The sequence below is a fragment of the Colossoma macropomum genome, unplaced genomic scaffold (genome assembly GCF_904425465.1).
Source record: "Colossoma macropomum unplaced genomic scaffold, Colossoma_macropomum, whole genome shotgun sequence".
Lineage (NCBI taxonomy): Eukaryota > Metazoa > Chordata > Actinopteri > Characiformes > Serrasalmidae > Colossoma > Colossoma macropomum.
Window position 1 is genome coordinate 6,388,316 of NW_023494796.1, and position 21,416 is coordinate 6,409,731.

Genomic DNA, 21,416 nt, shown 5'->3' on the forward strand with positions numbered 1-21,416 from the left:
CACAGGTGCACATTAGGGGCAGCTGTGGGCTTTAGATGCAGTTGTGGGCTGGAGGTTAGGGAACCAGCCTTGTGACCGGAAGGTCACTGGTTTGATCCCCTGAGCCGACAGTACGTGACTGAAGTGCCCTTGAGCAAGGCACCTAACCCCCAACTGCTCCCCGGGCGCTGTGGATAGGGCTGTCCACCGCTCCGAGCCAGTGTGCTCACTGCCCCCTAGTGTGTGTGTTCACTAGTGTGTATGTGGTGTTTCACTGTACAGATGGGTTAAACGTGGAGGTGAATTTCCCTGTTGTGGGACTAATAAAAGATAATTTACTTAAAAGTGTACGAAAAGCCTAAAAAGGAGTCAAATAAAAATGGAGCATTTCAGAGCCAGAATTATTTTAAAGTCTTTTTAAAGTTGATAAGCGTAAACAAAAAACTTTCAGCAGGAAAGGAAAGAGCAGGCGCAGCCAGTTTGTGTCTGTGGACGCCGTTTGGGTTCAAACAGAATTCATACAGCTAAATAAAGACCAATAAAGTTAAATAATGTAAAATATGTGTTAATCAATGTCACAGTGACCAAAGTGGATCAGCTCGGTGTCAGTAAAGGCACCAGAAAGGCACTGGAGGAGACTTCGCTGAGTTTATATGGAATGTTGATGATGGAAAATAGTGGGAAATCTGAAATAATACGTTTTCTTTGGGGACTATTTTGCCTCACAGCGCCCTGCATGTATCCCTCCACCGCGCACGCTATGCTAATGTGTTAACTCTTAAAAATGATGGTTCTTCTGAGGGTTCTTTGGTAAAGAAAATGGTTCCATGTAGAACCACAAACACTCAAAGAACCCTTTGCATGATTTAAACGTTCCTTGCATGGTGAAGTGGTTCTTCAGATCGATGTAGAATGTGCTGTAAATGGTTCTATATAGAACGTTTTTGAAAAGGGTTCTACGTGGCACCCAAAAAGGGTTCTGTTGGGGTTACGATGTCAAGCTTGTACCAAAACAAGAACCGTTTTGGGTGCTGTATAGAACATATTCACCACGCAAAGGACCCTTTAATCATGAGAAGGATTCTTTGAGTGTTCATGGTTCTATGTAGAACCGTTTTCTTTACTAAAGCCTAATCAAGGAGGACCTGTGGCTGGTTTTGGCCGCACACTGTAACACATAACTGCGCTGATGTAGATTGTTTTGATGGACACTGCTCATCCTTTAAATATACTAATGCAAATCTAGTAACGTACTATTTCGTCTATGATCCTCAGTTGCTGTTAAGGTCAGTTAAGTCCTAAGCATTCAATTTTTGTTAATTAACTCTTAATTTTTCATTAGTTCTGTTTGCATTTTATATTTTTCATTATGTTCACCATGATGGTGTTTTATGTACAGGTTTGCCAGTTCACCATGCAGCCAGAGCTGCGTTCAGTCCAAATAAAACATAGTAAAATGTCCATTTGGTAACACTTTATTTGGATGGTCCACTGTAGATTCTTTGTAAATGTTCAGTATATCTTTAAGTAACATTCAACTAAATAGCCATTAAATGCAACTGACTGTGAAGTTAAATGTTACTTGGATGGTCCACTGTAGGTGTTTTGTAAATGCTCGGTCGGCCTTTAAGTAACATTCAACTAAATGTCCTTAAAATTCAACTCAACTTCAAGTTTAGTGTGAAAGAATGTATTAACCCTAACCCTAAACCTAACCCTCACCTTAACCTCAAGGTAAAACCTACATCTACTCCTGACCCTAACCTTAACGTTGTTGATAATCAACTGAACGTCACCAGAAAGTGTGTTAATGATTTAAGTCTCCTTAGAGCATCTATAGGAGACCATCCAAGTAAAGTGTGACCGTCTATTTAAATGGAAACGCTGGTGCATTAAACACTTAAAGCTGAGAGGGCCACTCAACATCGTTTTCTAAAACTTTTTGGAGCCTGATGGTTTAAATGCGTGTTAAATACTTCAAAAATACATCTTCAACTGTTGCGTACACCGAGCTGCAGCGGCTGCATTTGTAGAGACTTTGGTCCAATCCCATTTCACCTCTCACCCCTACCACTTAGCCCTCAGTGTTCACGTCTAGGGGTAGGGTGTCCTCATTCTTGTTGAGATAGAGGGGTAGGGCGAAGTGTTGGGGTTACATGACCCTCCAAACGGAGGTTTTTCAGAGACTTCAAACAGAGAAAAAAGGGAAAAATGGCAAGATGGCTGAACAAGAGACTAAAGAAACCAACAAATGTGAGAATTTTCTCTGTTAAAATTACAATAACCATTATATTATCTTAGTTTAGTGTTCCAGCCATCCATCATCTAAACCGCTTATCCTTCCGGGTCGCGGTGGGGTGCTGGAGCCTATCCCAGCTGTCATCGGGCGGAAGGCAGGATACACCCTGGACAGGTCGCCAGCCCATCGCAGTAGTTTAGTGTTGTTTCAGTGTATTTTGGTCGTTTTCTTCATAACAAGCATAAAAATCGCTAATAGCATGCTGATGTCTCAATAGCTAGCTAGCTAACTTTCCCGTTCCACCTTAAATATTCTAGCAGTTCTGACGCCTGAAGCACCAGAATGTAACTGCTGCACCATTTAAGGTGGAACGGGAAAATTCGAACAAGAAGCTGGAGAATATCTGACTTCAGCTTCATATCACTGAAGAATTAGGGATGGGTGATAATAAATAATTGCCCCCTCTTTGAAGATCATATGACCCCCTAAATGTAACTAAAGCCCAGCAGTGAGGAGCTGAACTTTACCCTCCTCTGCTGTCACTGCAGACTGGCAGTCGCCTACAGAGCAGCGCTGGTAGCTGTTAATGAAGTGATGCTCTTTTTATTTGAGGGTCCCATTTCAGAGGGAAGATTTCAACCAATACCCTGTAACTCAGTTCCAAGGGGCAAGGAGACACTCGAAAGCAGGGGTGGGGTAAAAATAAGGAATGGGACTGGGCCTATGTTAGACTCCATTGTATGCTGCCTTTTTAGAACAGTGAGGTTTTATGCACATCGCTGCTGATTGGCTAACTCCTCTGACACGCCCATCAAACCAGAGAAAACAAACCTCAAAGCTGCGCACCGTTTCAACAAAACATGTTGTTCCACCAGGGAAAAAACCATAGCAAAGCAGTGCGCAACGTTTAGAGATTGAACGTGTCCCAGGAACGCTATCGGTTCTACCAGCCTCAAGCGGCCTCTGAACAGAATCGCAAAGATGCTTGAAGCCATGCGAGTCATCAAAATCAGTGGTGGACAGTAATGAAGTCAATCTAATTCGTTTCTGTACTTAAGTAGTTTTTCGTGTATCTGTACTTTACTGAAGTTTTTCCATTTTGGGCGACTTTTTACTTTCACTCCACTACATTTCAGAGTCAAATACCTCACTTTTTACTCCACTACATTATGAGAAATCTGTCGTTCCTTTTGGTTTATGTGTGCATAAAAACGTTACATGTCAAAACGCAAAGCAAGAACACCAATCAGGGCACAGCGGTCACTTTGTTTTGAGCTTGTTTTGACCTCTTGGTCATACCGACCCAGTGCAGCACACGGTTCAACATCAGTGCAGTGTAAAATTTTGGGAGAGTCTATTCAACATAAATGATGAACTAACCTAACTTTGTGTAAACAGACCACAATATAGAAATATGTACTCATATGCAGTCGTGACTGACGTGTCTTTTTTCTGAATTTATACAAACAATATTTCATTTTATAGTAAATTTGTTTTGACTAGTTTATGTTTATGAACAGAGACCTACAGATGCAGTTTAGTAAAGGAAACTCATTTGTGAATCTGAGTTTAAAGTTTTTATTAAACTTAAATTTGTAACTAAGCTGCAAATAAATCTTAAACTGAAACTTTGCTTGTTTGTAAAAAGTGATTTCAGAGCCACTCAGTTCTACCTGATGGAAACTGTTTGCCTTCAGTGTTTTGTGCTTATGATAATTTTAATAGACATCAGCGTCACTAATTAATGACATTCTATTAAAAGACTGGTTTACCAAGAGAGACACTGGAGTCTTGTTATAAAAATGATAACAGGACATTAAAGTCATAATTAATCTTTTAGTACTTTTACTTTTGATACTTAAGTACATTTGAAGGTAAATCCTTTTGTACTTTTACTCAAGTGGAGGTCTAAAGGGAGGAACTTCTACTTTTACTGGAGTAATATTTTACCTTGGGTGTCTCTACTTTAACTCAAGTACATGGTTTGAGTACTTCGTCCACCACCGCTCAAAAGCCACTGTTCCACTTCATGGTGGACTCAACTCGCTTTCGGTACCAGCTACTTTGTTTTCCACTGCAGACCTAGTGCCCCTTCAATGTAACTGGTCGTCATAGCGACGCCACATGAAACTGCCATGATGTAAAGGAGACAAATTTTATTCAGGCAACAAGATAAAATCAGGAGAATTTGGGAAAAACTACAGTTCAGACGACGAGACGACTCTGGTGCCCAAAGGCGACGCAACGCTAACCTGTTTGGTGATTCTCAGTCTGGAGCGTTTTTATGGCACCTTTTGGTATCGGCTCAGCTCGCCTGGACCCTCGACGGAGGTAGTACCAAAAATAGAACCAGGAACCAGATTTACCTGATGGAGAACCAAAAAGGGCGAGTCGAGTCGAGTCAAGCTGGTGTTATTCAGTGGAAAAGCTGCTAAAATGTCCAACTCTTGTCTTATTCATTACTGCATGAAGAAATGGCAGAAACAGTACGAAACCTTTGGATATGCAGCCAGTTGGTAATTACTGCAAGGAATAATCCATTTAAAATAATGGAGCTGTTCCACAGTTGATACCAACGAACTGTACACAGATAGACATCAGCAGCAAAGCACAATTAAATGAGCGGCTAAGCTAACTGTTGAAGTTGCATCGAGAACAGGAAACAGCGGAGTAGAGTCAGCTCAACTGGAATGATTTAGAATGATCAGGCTGTTGAGTTAAGCTTACTTGCGGCAGAAGTGTGCTGGCATAAAATTTTAAAACGAAGTCGACTAATTTAGGTTTACAGTGCAGTGAGTGACGGCAGAGGAAAATAAAAGTCTCTTAACACGCGAAAGAATTCTACCAAAACTCTAGCACTTTAGCCCCGCCCATTCAGCTTACAGCAGCTTTCTGGGAAGGTGCAGAACTGCGCCATCTGCTGGTCGCCTTCAAAACATTTTGACTCTCCATTAATTTCTCCTTATGAAAATTTTAAATAACGGATTAAACTTCATTCAAAGCTGGAACTTTTGTGAACCTTTTGCCACAAACACAGTATGGCAGAATATTTTGCTGAGCTGTATAACTGTGTATAACTGCGTTTTGAACTCAAACAGCAGGGGGCGCTCTGAGCTCTCTCCATCCCTGTAGAAATGAACACCGATAAAGCACAGACTGCTAATCAATACTCTGAGAGGGGCTGTCTAGGCAGCTGGGGCTTCTTTTACAGCAGACAGCTCAGCCGTTGCCTCGGCAATGGTCACCGTCGTCTCCACGGCAGTGGTCTCCACAGCAACAGGTACGGCAGGCTCAGCTGGTTCGGCAACGGCCGCTTCTGTTTCCTGGGCTGCTGCCTCCGTCACCACCATGGCAACCACGTACTCAACAGCATCTCCGGCGTCTGGGGTTGGGTCCGTTGCCTCGGCAACAGGTAACTCTTCTTCCACGGGCTCTGGACCCTCCGATGCTTTTCCGGTCACGGTTTCTACGACAACAGCCTCAGCCACTGCGTGCAGTGCTGTCACTTCGGCGACGGGGGCGGGGTCACCCGCTGGAGCTTCTGATGTCATAACTGCAGGGGCAGAGGAAAGCTGTTCAGTCAAAAAGGCCAAAGAATGGGAGCAAACGGACCCCAGTCATCATACACAAATGGCATTTAGCACAATCTGAGTTATAAAATAACTATAATATATAACTATAAATAAGCAGCATCACCCAATGTGTGTGTGTTTACACGACAAACGTAGCAAAATTAACACAAATAAAGTAGCTTAAAAAGCTTAACAACGTCAACAAACGTGACGAAGACTTTTGAGTTGCACCGACGCCGTTATCCAGAGAACACGCACGACTCTGCACAGCGCTGGACTTTAGCTAATGCTAGCAGTGACAGCATGCTAACTCTAATACTGATACTATCAGAGTGCTAACTCTAATACTGATACTAACAAAGTGCTAACTCTAATACTAATACTAACAAAGTGCTAACTCTAATACTAATACTAACAAAGTGCTAACTCTAATACTGATACTAACAGAGTGCTAATTCTAATGCTAATACTAACAGAGTGCTAACTCTAATACTAACAGAGTGCTAACTCTAATGCTAACAGAGTGCTAACTCTAATGCTAACAGAGTGCTAACTCTAATACTAATACTAACAAAGTGCTAACTCTAATACTAATAGTAACAGAGTGCTAACTCTAATACTAACAGAGTGCTAACTCTAATACTAATACTAACAAAGTGCTAACTCTAATACTAATAGTAACAGAGTGCTAACTCTAATACTAACAGAGTGCTAACTCTAATACTAACAGAGTGCTAACTTTAATACTAATACTAACAGAGTGCTAACTCTAATACTAATACTAACAAAGTGCTAACTCTAATACTGATACTAACAGAGTGCTAATTCTAATGCTAATACTAACAGAGTGCTAACACTAATGCTAATACTAACAGAGTGCTAACTCTAATACTGATACTAACAGAGTGCTAACTCTAATACTGATACTAACAAAGTGCTAACTCTAATACTAATACTAACAAAGTGCTAACTCTAATACTGATACTAACAGAGTGCTAACTCTAATACTAATACTAACAAAGTGCTAACTCTAATACTAACAGAGTGCTAACTCTAATACTAACACTAACAAAGTGCTAACTCTAATACTAATAGTAACAGAGTGCTAACTCTAATACTAACAGAGTGCTAACTCTAATACTAACAGAGTGCTAACTTTAATACTAATACTAACAAAGTGCTAACTCTAATACTAATACTAACAAAGTGCTAACTCTAATACTGATACTAACAGAGTGCTAATTCTAATGCTAATACTAACAGAGTGCTAACTCTAATGCTAATACTAACAGAGTGCTAACTCTAATACTAATAGTAACAGAGTGCTAACTCTAATACTAACAGAGTGCTAACTCTAATGCTAATACAAACAGAGTGCTAACTCTAATACTAATAGTAACAGAGTGCTAACTCTAATACTAACAGAGTGCTAACTCTAATACTAATACAGAGTGCTAACTCTAATACTAATAGTAACAGAGTGCTAACTCTAATACTAACAGAGTGCTAACTCTAATGCTAATACAAACAGAGTGCTAACTCTAATACTAATAGTAACAGAGTGCTAACTCTAATACTAACAGAGTGCTAACTCTAATGCTAACAGAGTGCTAACTCTAATACTAACAGAGTGCTAACTCTAATACTAATACTAACAAAGTGCTAACTCTAATACTAATACTAACAAAGTGCTAACTCTAATACTGATACTAACAGAGTGCTAATTCTAATGCTAATACTAACAGAGTGCTAACTCTAATGCTAATACTAACAGAGTGCTAACTCTAATACTGATACTAACAGAGTGCTAACTCTAATACTAATACTAACAAAGTGCTAACTCTAATACCGATACTAACAGAGTGCTAATTCTAATGCTAATACAAACAGAGTGCTAACTTTAATACTAATAGTAACAGAGTGCTAACTCTAATACTAACAGAGTGCTAACTCTAATACTAATACAAACAGAGTGCTAACTCTAATACTAATAGTAACAGAGTGCTAACTCTAATACTAACAGAGTGCTAACTCTAATGCTAATACAAACAGAGTGCTAACTCTAATGCTAATAGTAACAGAGTGCTAACTCTAATACTAACAGAGTGCTAACTCTAATGCTAACAGAGTGCTAACTCTAATACTAACAGAGTGCTAACTCTAATACTAATACTAACAAAGTGCTAACTCTAATACTAATACTAACAAAGTGCTAACTCTAATACTGATACTAACAGAGTGCTAATTCTAATGCTAATACTAACAGAGTGCTAACTCTAATGCTAATACTAACAGAGTGCTAACTCTAATACTGATACTAACAGAGTGCTAACTCTAATACTAATACTAACAAAGTGCTAACTCTAATACCGATACTAACAGAGTGCTAATTCTAATGCTAATACAAACAGAGTGCTAACTTTAATACTAATAGTAACAGAGTGCTAACTCTAATACTAACAGAGTGCTAACTCTAATACTAATACAAACAGAGTGCTAACTCTAATACTAATAGTAACAGAGTGCTAACTCTAATACTAACAGAGTGCTAACTCTAATGCTAATACAAACAGAGTGCTAACTCTAATGCTAATAGTAACAGAGTGCTAACTCTAATACTAACAGAGTGCTAACTCTAATGCTAACAGAGTGCTAACTCTAATACTAACAGAGTGCTAACTCTAATGCTAACAGAGTGCTAACTCTAATACTAACAGAGTGCTAACTCTAATGCTAATACAAACAGAGTGCTAACTCTAATACTAATAGTAACAGAGTGCTAACTCTAATACTAACAGAGTGCTAACTCTAATGCTAACAGAGTGCTAACTCTAATACTAATACTAACAGAGTGCTAACTCTAATGCTAATACTAACAGAGTGCTAACTCTAATGCTAATACAAACAGAGTGCTAACTCTAATACTAATAGTAACAGAGTGCTAACTCTAATACTAACAGAGTGCTAACTCTAATGCTATCAGAGTGCTAACTCTAATACTAATACTAACAGAGTGCTAACTCTAATACTAATAGTAACAGAGTGCTAGCTCTAATGCTAATGCTACCCGAGACAGAATGCTGACCCTTAAGCTAATGCTAGCAGAGATGGAGTGCCAATTCTTAAATTAATGCTTTCATGCTAACCCATGCTACTACTAGCAGAGACTGAGTGCTAATTCTAAAGCTAATATTAGCAGAGACAGAGCGATAGTGCCCCTTAATTCAAGCAGACACTAATCCTTAAGCTAATGATATCAGAGACAGGGCACTAACTGTAAAGCTAATGCTAGCAGAGACAGGGCACTAACCCATAAGCTAATGTTAGCAGAGATGGAACCCTTGCTAACATTAGCAGAGACTGAGTGCTAATTCCAAAGCTAATGCTGTCAGAGACAGAGCGCTAACCCATATGCTAATGCTAGCAGAGCTTTAATGCTAACCCATGCTAAGGCTAGCAGAGCTGGAGTGCTAATTCCAAAGCTAATGCTGTCAGAGACGGAGAGATATTGATGAATGAGCACCCGAACAGAGTGGAGTCGTAGGTACTAGTTAACCATCTGGTATAGACAACCTTCCCATGAGCACCTGAACACAGCATGAGCTCCACTCACCTTCCTCCTGACCTGCGAGGAGAACAGAGGAACACTTGTTAGCACAGCTGCTAAACAGACCAATCAGAGCTTAAACGTTTAAATCTGACTCGTAAGTCTGAGATCGTTTGAGGCTAATTAGCAGGGTGATGCTATTACTTGTTAGCTACGTTAGCCTGGTAGCTCCAGTGTGAAGCTAAAGAAGGAAACCTCAGACACCAAACATGATTTAATACGTTTCATATTTCATTTTATTATTTCCATATATTTTGTGCTGGTGCCGTTAAGTAATCCAGACAGTGGGGGTGCATTGCGCCCCCTACAGGAACTCGGACATAAACTTCAGGACTTACTCTTAAATCTGGCCTCGATGTCGGAGATGCGGTTGTTGTATCTCATGCTGTCCGAGTGCACCGTCTTATACGCCTGCGGAAGGAAGGATGATTAAAGTAAAATGAAAATAAAATGAAGACTTTGTTGGGTTATCGAGTACCAAAAGTTGTCGTTCATACGGGAGAAAAATCCAAAGAATCGATTGAAAAACAGCAGCAAAAGCACTCTCTTCGCCTTACTCGCTCTGCCAGGCCAGCGTCTGGTTCCACCTTAAATGGTGCAGCAGTTACAGTCTGGCATCAGGCATTATTACAACAACTGCTGCACCATTTAAGGTGGGATGGGAAAATTCGAATTGGAAGCCAATTCCAGCCTCGTAAAGTTGAATGCCTGACGTCCAGAAAAAGAGCGAGCAGGGAAACCAGGAGTCAGTAATGTGGGTACACTGTCGTCTCTCGGCACGTTACGGCTCTGTTTGAAGTAAATTATCAAAAAAATTCAATTGGAAAAAATTCAATTTTCCGTGATGTCACCATTCAAATCATCGCTGTTGAAAACCTCAGAAAACCTCGCACCTCCAAAATGGTAACTTTACAGGAGAAGGAAAAAACTTACTTTACTTTTAATGTAAGTCAATGGAACCAGACGTCTTTCCAAGTCATTTTGGTCTGTTTCTTTTGGTCCATTCATCATGAAATTTACACACAACATAAAGTCCAACAGGTATTTTCAAATTATGTCAAAACTGAAAAACGACAAAAATGGAGATACGCAGTTTTCTTCCGATATACTGTTTAAAATTTCAGCACCCAGAACTTAAAACACCTCCTCATATCTGTGTCAATCGGCCAAGACAACCAGGACAGATCTGGTGTTTCTTCGGAGCTACACTGGAGCTACGAGGCTAATGTGGCTAACAAATAATGTTAGCACTGCTTAGCGCCGTCCAAAATGTGTGGCTAAAGCCGGAGACGTGCCAGACTGACGCTTCGCCATCAGGGTCATTCTACAGAAATCTCTCCATAGGAGTCACTGGTGTCACTGGTCCTCACTGGTGTCACACATAATAAAGGAACACCAGAGACATTTTAATGAACAATGCATTTTACTAAACGGCTACAGAGCATCAAACCACATGTTGTCCATCATGGAATATCCACTAAAATATGTAATTTAATCCATTTGTATTCTATTTTTTCACAATGACCTCAGAATAAAGTCGGTCACACCAGTGACTTCAGCTAAAAGCTTCATATGAAATCATGAGCTAAATGAGAAAATCTCTGATAACTGAAAGACACAGTGGACTCACCATGAGCTTTTCTTCATAGATCCTCAGAAAACAGGTAAAAGGAAGTCAAGTGATGTCATCAGTGTGACTTTTATTTCAAAATACGCAGTAACACCAGTGACACAACTCCTTGGTACAATAACTTTCATTATATATTTTATAATATTTATTTGTTTTCTTTATGACATTTAAATAATATATTCCATAGTCATGTATAGATTATTGCAGTTAAAATTACAAAAAAACATGTTTTTACCTCAAAATATGGCCTCAGCCTTCACACATGACTGTGAGGACGAGCTCTTCTGTGGTGCCTGGAATTCTATATTATTGATTTATAAACCAATATTGATAAATTGAGGCTCAAGAAGGTGTTACTGTTAAAATATCTTGTTTTATTTGAATTTGTAAATAAATTGTAACCTTAACATGTTTTTTAAGTGTAATATATCTGTAAACACCAGGGACACAAAAATGGACGTTTCCGTATAATGACCCCTTATCTTAGCCGAGGTGGTCCTGATGTGAGTGTGAGGGGTCTAGTTTGGTAAACAGCTAACGTTAGCTAGTTTACTAGCCCATTTTTTTCCAACTGTGGGCAACAACTGGCATATTATTTTGCCTGTTTAGTTTATTTAAGAAAGGAGATTCCACAGCTTAATCTCCTCTTTTCTATTGGCTCGCGCTTCCGAGGTTCACAAACACTACACTAGATGGTTCTTCAAGGGTTCTTTAGTAAAGAGAATGATCCTGTACAGAACCATGAACACTCAAAGCACCTTTTACATGCTTAAATGGTTCTTTGCATGGTGAAATGGTTCTTCAGCTTGATGGAGTGTGTGTTGTATATGGTTCTACATAGCACCAGAAAGGGTTCTTCTATTATAACAAGCTTGACATCGTAACAGTAGCAGACCCATTTTTGGTACTATATAGAACCATATAAAGCACATTTTTACATCAACCTGAAGAACCATTTCACCATGAAAAGAACTCTTTAACTTTTTGAGTGTTCATGGTTTTATAAAGAACCATTTTCTTTAGTAAAGAACCTTTTTTTTTTACCAAACAACTGCTTTAATGCTGGACAGAGAGATGGATGGATGGAGTGATAGACTTACATAGACGAGGGCGGCAGTCAGAGAGCCTCCGCCCAGCACCACGAAGGCCAGGTTAGTACCTGAGGCTGGTATACCGAAGGACATGTGACGAGCCGGCAGCACTGAACACAAACACAGGGAGAGCAGTGGTCAGCACTGTACTGGTGGAAAGACCCCTACAGACTGCATCTTCAGACTGTAACACTGCCGCTTGATACTGTAACACTGCAGCTTCTGACTCTTTTACTGCCGCGTCAGACTGTTTTGCTGCAACTTCAGACTGTAACACTGCCAGTTTATACTGTAACTCTGTAGCTTTAGACTGTAACACTGCAATTTTAGACTGTAACACTGCAGCTTCAGACTGTAACACTGCAGCTTCAGACTATAACTCTGCAGCTTCAGACTCCAAGACTACTTCAGACGGTAACTTTGCAGCTTTAGACTGTAAGACTGTACTTCAGACTGCAACACTGCTGCTTCAGACTGCAACACTGCTGCTTCAGACGGTAACACTGCTGCTTTAGACTGTAACACTGCCTCTTCAGACTGTAACTCTGCAGCTTCAGACTGCAACACTGCTGCTTCAGACGGTAACACTGTCACTTCAGACTGTAACACTGCTGCTTTAGACTGTAACTGCAGCTTCTGACTATAACACTGCAGCTTCAGACTGCAACACTGCTGCTTTAGACTGTAACACTAACTTCAGACTGTAACACTGCTGCTTTAGACTGTAACACTGTCATTTCAGACTGTAACACTGCCACTTCAGACTGTAACTGCAACTTCGGACTATAACACTGCAGCTTCAGACTGTAACACTGCTACTTTAGACTGTAACAGTGTCACTTCAGACTGTAACACTGCCACTTCAGACTGTAACTGCAACTTTGGACTATAACACTGCAGCTTCAGACTGTAACACTGCTACTTTAGACTGTAACACTGTCACTTCAGACTGTAACTCTGCAGCTTCAGACTATAACACTGCAGCTTCAGACTGTAACACTGCTGCTTTAGACTGCAACACTGCAGCTTCAGACTGTAACACTGTCACTTCAGACTGTAACACTGTCACTTCAGACTGTAACACTGCAGCTTCAGACTGTAACACTGCAGCTTCAGACTGTTTTACTGCCTCTTCAGACGGTAACACTGCCTCTTCAGACTGTTTTACTGCCTCTTCAGACTGTAACACTGCAGCTTCAGACTGTAACACTGCAGCTTCAGACTGTTTTACTGCCTCTTCAGACTGTTCTACTGCCTCTTCAGATGGTAACACTGCCTCTTCAGACTGTTTTACTGCCTCTTCAGACGGTAACACTGCCTCTTCAGACTGTTTTACTGCCTCTTCAGACTGTAACACTGCAGCTTCAGACTGTAGCACTGCCTCTTCAGACTGTTTTACTGCCTCTTCAGACGCTAACACTGCCTCTTCAGACTGTAGCACTGCCTCTTCAGACTGTAACACTATTCAGACTGTAACACTGCATCTTCAGACTGTAACACTATTCAGACTGTAACACTGCCTCTTCAGACTGTAACACTATTCAGACTGTAACACTGCATCTTCAAGCTGTAAGGCTGTAGCTTCAAAATGTAATACTTTCACTTCAGAGCTGTCATTGTAGCTACAGAATGTAATATATTTTTCATGTGTATTGAAGAGGAACTCTATTGTGAGCTGCTAGCTTCATACTGTAACTCTGCAGCTTTCCATTGCAACACTGCATTTTTAGACTATAACCACTGCTAGTAAGGGGGAATTCTCTCTTGTCCTTCTCACGCTGGCCTTTGTTTTCCTTTCTGGCTAAGCATGAGATCAGAGCCGGTGGAGAACTGTGCGTTCTGATTGGTGGAGCGCGTGTGTTTGTGTTCCACGCTGGACAGACATGTGTCCGGCTCTGTTTGGACAAACATCAGTCTGTCATTTCCTCTTCCTGTGTTTGGTACACATCTCATGTAATCTCTTCTGAGTACCTGCCTGCTCCTGTGTTTGTTAATCAGCCCTTCTTCACACTTGTGTCCGTTATAGGCAGTGATGGACAAAGTACAGAACTCCAGTACTGCATATAAACACACAGAAATATGGTAAAAATACCAAACATCTGGATAACAAATAACAACCTGTGCAGCTTCAGTATGAATAAGTAATATAAACAAAAGCCTTGTGCAGGAACGAAGGCAAGGCAAGCTTATTTATAGAGCACCTTTCATACAATGTTCATTCAAAGTGCTTTACAAGTGAGAAAATACAAAGATAATTCAAATTAAAATTAAAAAGATGTAGAATAGAAATTAAAAACAGGATTAAAACAACAGATTTAAAAGAGAAGAAATTAATCATAAATTAAAAATCGAACTAAAATTCAAATAGGATCGCTTTCAGGCTGATTTAAAGTGTCCAGTGTCGGGGCTCTTCTAATGCTCTCTGTCCACTGGGTCCATTTAAGAGCAGCGTAGCAGCCAAACACTGCTTCTCCATGTTTAGTCTTCACCTTCAGCTGGACTGACTGACCAGTTCCTAATGATCTGAGAGTTCTGCTCGGCTCATATCGCTGCAGCAGATCAGATAAACACGCTGCTCCTGCACCATTAAGACATTTATAGAGCAGTAACAGCTCCTTACAGTCTATTCTGGAACAGACTGGGAGCCAGTGTAGGGTTTAAGAATGGTGGGGGGGGGTCCTTCTTTTACTCCTAATGAGACTCTGGCAGCTGCATTCTGAATCAGCTGAACCCGTTTGATGGTCTTTTTTGGAGGTCCAGTTAGGCGACCATTACAGTGATCAATCCTGCTGGAAATAAAGGTGTGGATGAGTTTCTGCAGGTCTGCTTTAGTCTGAACATCTCTGATCTTGTTGACGTTCTTAAGGTGATAAAAAGCTGATTTAGTAACTGCTTTGACACGACTGATGAACTGAGATCAGAGTCCGTTTGTACTCCAAGGTTATGGTCTAGGTCTTTAGATTTTAGGGCTCTTGAGTCCAAATAGACAGCTAGTCTGTTCACAACACTGGAGTTATCATCGAGTGCATCCTTCATACACCATTATTTTCCACCACTGCTTTTATAAAACCCTGGCAGAATAAATAACCCCACTCCTCTCTTTTGCTAAAGTTTCCATAACACTGTTTGTGTCTGTAAAAAGAACAGAGTGTACAGCAGCACTGCTTCCCCACCCTCTCTCACTCTATTCCTCCCTCGCTCCCTCCCATATCTCCCTATGATTCTCTCTGTCTCCCACCATCTCTAACCTCCTCAACCACTATCATATTTCAGACTCTATGCACTCAGGTACACAGCACACCTGAGCAAACATGAAACAGGAATCAGCTCAGAGTGGGTTATCACAAGCACTGTACTGCAAAGCTTCAGTTTCAAAGACAACACTGACTGGACACTTCATTAAGTCCACCTCCTTGTTTCTACACTCACTGTCCACTTTATCAGCTCCACTGTCCATATAGCCTCACTCTGTAGTTCTACAGTTACAGACTGTAGTCCATCTGTTTCTCTGCATCCTGTTCTTCAGTGGTCAGGACCCCCAGGGACCCTCACAGAGCAGGTTCTATTTGGGTGGTGGATCATTCTCAGCACTGCAGTAACACTGACGTGGTGGTGGTGCGTTAGTGTGTGTTGTGCTGGTCTGAGTGGATCAGACACAGCGGTTCTGCTGAAGTTTCTAAACACTGTGTCCACTCACTGTCCACTCTATTAGACACTCCTACCATGTCCGTCCACCTTGTAGAAGTCACTGCAGTGCTGAGAATGACCCACCACCCAAATGGTACCTGCTATGTGGGGGTCCTGTGGGGGTCCTGACCACTGAAGAACAGGGTAACAAAGTATGCAGAGAAACAGATGGACTACAGTCTGTAACTGTAGAACTACAGAGTGAGACTATGTGGTCAGTGGAGCTGATAAGATGGACAGTGAGTGTAGAAACAAGGAGGTGGGCTTAATAAAGTGGCTGATCAGTATATACGACAGTGAGTCTCTGTTTAGAGCTGTGAGACTCTGTTTGTGGTGCTGGGTAAGTTGAGGCAGCGCCAGTAGAGAAGCTTCTCTTTATTTCCAGCCATGATCCCCTTTAGATCCGCGGCAAGAGTGGTCAAGGTGGACCCAATGGTGACCATGGCAACACAGCGTCCAACAATGCAATCCATCGTTCCGGAGCCAAAATAACAGAATAAGCGTCTGTCCACACAGAGCGCATTCCTCTCGCGCGGTTATGTAAGTGTTATCAGGACGAGCAGCGTTTAAACTGACTGTCCCTTGGTTCAGTTCAGTCGTGCTTGTTTGTGCTGATCTCAGGCCGGTTCTGCAGGTTCGTGAAGGCCAAAATTAGCGTTTGGGTGGCGGAATGTGATCCTAAATCAGTTCCAATCAGATCAGTGTGTGAATGCATCAGCTCAGTCATGCGGAAAAGCACAGAGTCAGCGTTCGTGCCAGTGCGAGGCCGAGGAACGTCCTGCAGCGAGATCTGCGAGCAAATCAGGGCAGCAGGAAATTAAAGTGTAAACTGAACAAGCCTCGAGGGGATCGGACAGACCGTGTGTGGCTTGAAAGCAGCAAACAGTGAAGCAGAATCACCGACATTTCAACTGCTTATTATAACACCGAGTTTTTGTAAAAGTCTGCATTTTAATTTTGAAAAGTTACATTATTTTTTGTAAAACGCCTCATTTCTCGACAGACGAAATAAAAATGACCTCGCTTTACCTCTGTGGTCATTCAGTGCTTTGACAGTCAGGTACATTTTACATAAACTTGCAGCTTCTTTTTAATTGTTTGTTTTTTTCTCAAGTTTTGCTGCTTTGCTGTCACTTTACTATGTGGACAGTAAATCACTCAGAAACATGCTGTGAACAATCATTCCACTCAGTCTTAGTATGATGGTGGGACTCAACAGACAGACAGATAGAGCAACAGACAGACAGATCAATAGACAGACAGACAGACAGACAGACAGACAGACAGATCAATAGACAGATAGGCAGATCAATAGACAGACAGATCAATAGACAGATAGGCAGATCAATAGACAGACAGATCAATAGACAGACAGACAGACAGATCAATAGACAGACAGACAGACAGATCAATAGACAGACAGGTAGATCAATAGACAGACTGACAGGTAGATCAATAGACAGACAGACAGATCAATAGAAGACAGACAGACAGATCAATAGACAGATAGATCAATAGACTGACAGACAGACAGATACATAGACAGATTAAAAGACAGATCAACAGACAGACAGACAGACAGATCAATAGACAGATAGATCAATAGACTGACAGACAGACAGATACATAGACAGATTAAAAGACAGATCAACAGACAGACAGACAGACAGATTAATAGACAGACAGATACATAGACACATTAATAGGCAAATCAACAGACAGACAGGCAGACAGATGCATAGACAGGTTAATAGACAGATCAACAGACAGGCAGACAGACAGGTATAAACAGTGTGTCTCACTGGTCTAAAGTTTGGACTCTCAATAGACAGACAGACAGATTAATAGACAGATAGACAGACAGATAAATGAATAGACAGACAGACAGGTATAAACAGTGTGTCTCACTGGTCTAAAGTGTGGACTCTCAATAGACAGGCAGACAGACAGGTATAAACAGTGTGTCTCACTGGTCTAAAGTGTGGACTCTCAATAGACAGACAGACAGACAGATTAATAGACAGACAGATACACAGATTAATAGACAGGCAGACAGACAGGTATAAACAGTGTGTCTCACTGGTCTAAAGTGTGGACTCTCTGGCCTTGTTGATGATCTTTGTTATATTATATTCAGTAACAGCCTGTATAAGGTGGTGAGACTCACTGCCTGAAGGAGTTTAACAGCCCATAATACTCGTCCACTCCCTGTAGGTGCTGGACAGACACAGGAGTGTAAGCAGATACTCTGCACTGCGATTTAAAGATCCACATAACGCAGTTCAGTCTGGTTAACGTCCGTCACTTTAGAGGTGAGACAGAACAGAGTTCATTCACTCTTCAGGAAAACAGAGCAACATCCAACCTCAAAGACCGTCAATCAAACAGGATCATCAGTGCACAGTTACACTCGCGTCTTCTCCAGGACCATAAACGAGGACGAACATCACTAAAAATAAAGTAAACCCTCAAACTGAGGGTGAATAATGTTTTCCTCAACAGTGAATGAGCACAGTAACGTTTTAAAGAGGACGCAGAGTAAAAAGGGAAAAACAACAAAGGGCAAAATACAGAACAACAAACAAGAAGTTGAAAATATAGCCGTTCATATGCTGTTCATAGCATGTTTATGAGTAACTTACTGTCCATATGTTAACGTGACATGCAAAGCAACTAATACTTCAGAAAAAAACAAATAATTAAAAAAGAAGTAAAAAGTCCCAGCAAGACGTGCCTCAGAGTCGAAGCACTTAATGACCAAAAAGGTAAAGTGAGGTCATTTTTATTTTTTTCAGCTGGAGATTTTGATTTATTTTGAAAAACAAACAAACAAAGTTTTGTTGAATTCATTTTACCTCTTCATGTAAACTTTATGTTTGCTGTGTTTTTGCTAATGTTACTGTTTTAAAGCACTTTGAGGTTCTTTTCCTTTCAAATTTTTATATAAATGAAAACTCATAATAATAATCATGAAATAATTAGTATAATAATAATAATAATAACAATTAGAAGAACAGCACATTATTCTGACTCACACTGGCTATGAAAGCAATTTGGATTGTAATAAAAACTGCATACTCAGTGCACTGTGTTGAGTCCTACCTGTAGATGTTACCTGGTGCAGGTAAAGTATAAACTAATCTGAAGGTCTTACCTGGTGCAGGTAAAGTATGAACTAATCCAAAGGTTTTACCTGGTGCAGGTAAAGTATGATCTAATCTGAAGGTCTTACCTGGTGCAGGTAAAGTATGAACTAATCTCGAGGTTTTATCTGGTGCAGGTAAAGTAAGAACTAATCTGAAGGTTTTACCAGGTGCAGGTAAAGTATAAACTAATCTGAAGGTTTTACCTGGTGTAGGTAAAGGTGTTCTCCATCCCGCGGTCCGCAGACCCCTCCACACCGCCCTGAACAACATCCTCAACCAGCTCAGACAGCGTCACTCTCACAGTCTGAGAGCTTCTGTGTGGAGTCTCAGCTCCAGCCCTGAAGCTCCTCCTCCTTGCCCTCCTCCTCTGTAAGCCCCGCCCACCTCACTGAGCCTGCAGCGTCTATAGAGCCGCTCTGAGTTTTGGGTTTAAAGAGAAAGCAGGTCTTAAACTTCACACGCTCACTTCTGAGCTGTGAGAGCAGGAAGTCTGAGATTAACCTCCTAAACCTTAAGCTGTGTAAGACTGTAGACTCTCTGAGGTCAGAGTGGATTCATGTGCAGAGGCAGTTCACAGCTTTAGAAAATATGCTGAACAGACCAAAGCAGACAAGAACAAATGGACATAGAGATCGTCTGACGTGTTACTGTCCCACCAACACGTTATAAAAGTGAGTTCAGATGGTCGTCTTTAAATGTTAAAGCACACAAATTATTTTCCTCAATAACAAACTCTGAACAGCTCCATCTGGACAAACAAGCTGAAACACCCAGTCCAGTTATAACGGAGCAGAACCAGCCAGAGGCTCGCGGTAAAAACTTGATGGTATTCGTAATGAGAGGACAGACAGGGGTCAAATCCAAAAAGACCAGAATTCAGGAAAAGACAAACAAAACAAGCCAGATCAGGCAACCAGATTTGAAAGGGCAGAGACAAGAAGGCAAAGTCAAAAGTCCTGAAACACAGTTGAGAAACACAGGAGGCAAAAACGCTTAGTAGCTCTACGCCCAGGTTCTCTACAGAGAGAAGCAAGACCTCGCAATTACTCCCCCCGAGAGAGTCCAGGATGGCCGAGGATCGAGGCAGACCAGAACGACTGCATCCCACACGACCAGAGGTTTGACGGGAAGTACGCCCAGAGCTGCCGTGGCGCTGAACCGAAGGAGCACTCCCATGTCGACAACCTGGGCGCAAACTGGGGGATACCCTCCACGGGCGACCCCTGGGACGAGGAGCGGGCCTGTCCGGGTGGTGGTCCACAATTTACACACACAAATGTAAGTCTTGGGTTATTTTGCCTTTATATTAAGCGATTAAGTGACCCTTATTAGTCCCACAACGGGGAAAATTCACCTCCGCATTTTGACCCATCCGTGCAGTGAAACACCACATACACACTAGTGAACACACACACTAGGGGGCAGTGAGCACACTTGCCCGGGGCGGTGGGCAACCCTACCCATGGTGCCGGGGGTAGGTGCCTAATCCTAGTCCTAATTCCTTAATCCTGACCCCTAAATCTAACTGATAAACTTTAACATTAATCCTAGTTCTTAATCCTAAACCCTAACTCTATCTCTAATCCTCCCTACGTCTAGCCCTTAAACCTTAACCCCTAACTCTAATCCCAATCCTTAAACCTTGATCCCTAACTCTAATCCCAATCCTTAAACCTTAATCCCTAACTCTAATCTTAAATCTTAATTCCTAACTCTAATCTTAAACCTTAATCCCTAACTCTAATCCTAAACAGTAAACCTTAACATTAATCTTATTCTGAATTTTGTACTCCTAATACTTAACCCAACTCTAATCCTGACCCTTAACCCTTAAATCTATTCTCTAAACTCATATCCTCTAATACTAATTCAAAACTCTAAACCTTAACCCCTAACTCTAATCCTGACTCCGAACTCTAATCCTAAACCTTAACCCCTAACTCTAATCCTGACTCCTAAATCTAATCCTAAACCTTAACCCCTAACTCTAATCCTGACTCCTAAATCTAATACTAAACCTTAACCCCTAACTCTAAACCTTAACCCTAACTCTAATCCTGACTCCTAACTCTAACCCTAAACCTTAACCAATAAATCTAATCCTAAACTTTAACCCCAAACTCTAATCCTGACTCTTAAATCTAATCCTAAACCTTAACCCCTAACTCTAATCCTAAACCTTAACCCCTAACTCTAATCCTGACTCCTAAATCTAATCCTAAACCTTAACCCCTAACTCTAATCCTAATCCTTAATCCCTAACTCTAATCATAACCTGTAATTCTGTGAGCTGCAGTGCTGGAGCTATAAACGCTGCTGTGAAGTCATGCTTTGTGGTCCAAATCAGCAGATTCTGCTTCAACACCGCCATCGTGTGGTAATTTCTGAGAACTGCACTTCATAAATAATCGCTTTAGATATTTAATCAGTCTTAAATTCTAAATTCTGCCTGAAGTCGGTCACTA

The 21,416-nt window shown here is 41.1% G+C and overlaps 1 protein-coding gene across 2 annotated transcripts; it reads right to left on the reverse strand.

The window, feature by feature from the left end:
- Positions 1-4,141: 4,141 nt before the first annotated feature.
- Positions 4,142-19,252, reverse strand: LOC118816865 (mitochondria-localized glutamic acid-rich protein). 2 transcript variants are annotated; one of them, XM_036583464.1, is made up of 5 exons: positions 19,155-19,252; positions 12,128-12,228; positions 9,736-9,808; positions 9,404-9,415; positions 4,142-5,771 (listed from the first exon to the last, which is right to left on the reverse strand). In XM_036583464.1, the coding sequence occupies exons 1-5, from the start codon at positions 19,219-19,221 to the stop codon at positions 5,404-5,406; spliced, it is 621 nt and encodes a 206-aa protein (XP_036439357.1). In that variant the 5' UTR covers positions 19,222-19,252; the 3' UTR covers positions 4,142-5,403. The 2 variants fall into 2 exon arrangements, with proteins under 2 accessions (XP_036439357.1, XP_036439358.1); XM_036583465.1 differs by lacking the exon at positions 9,404-9,415.
- Between the last annotated feature and the right edge of the window lie 2,164 nt (positions 19,253-21,416).

Bases quoted from the DNA above. Each gene is read 5' to 3' on its own strand.
- LOC118816865 (XM_036583464.1), bottom strand. From the start codon at position 19,221: ATGTTGTTCAGGGCGGTGTGGAGGGGTCTGCGGACCGCGGGATGGAGA. The intron at 12,229-19,154 runs GTAAAACCTTCA...GTTTGTGTTCAG, and splicing joins AACACCTTTACCTACACCAG to TGCTGCCGGCTCGTCACATG. The intron at 9,809-12,127 runs GTAAGTCTATCA...TTCCTTCCGCAG, and splicing joins TGACTGCCGCCCTCGTCTAT to GCGTATAAGACGGTGCACTC.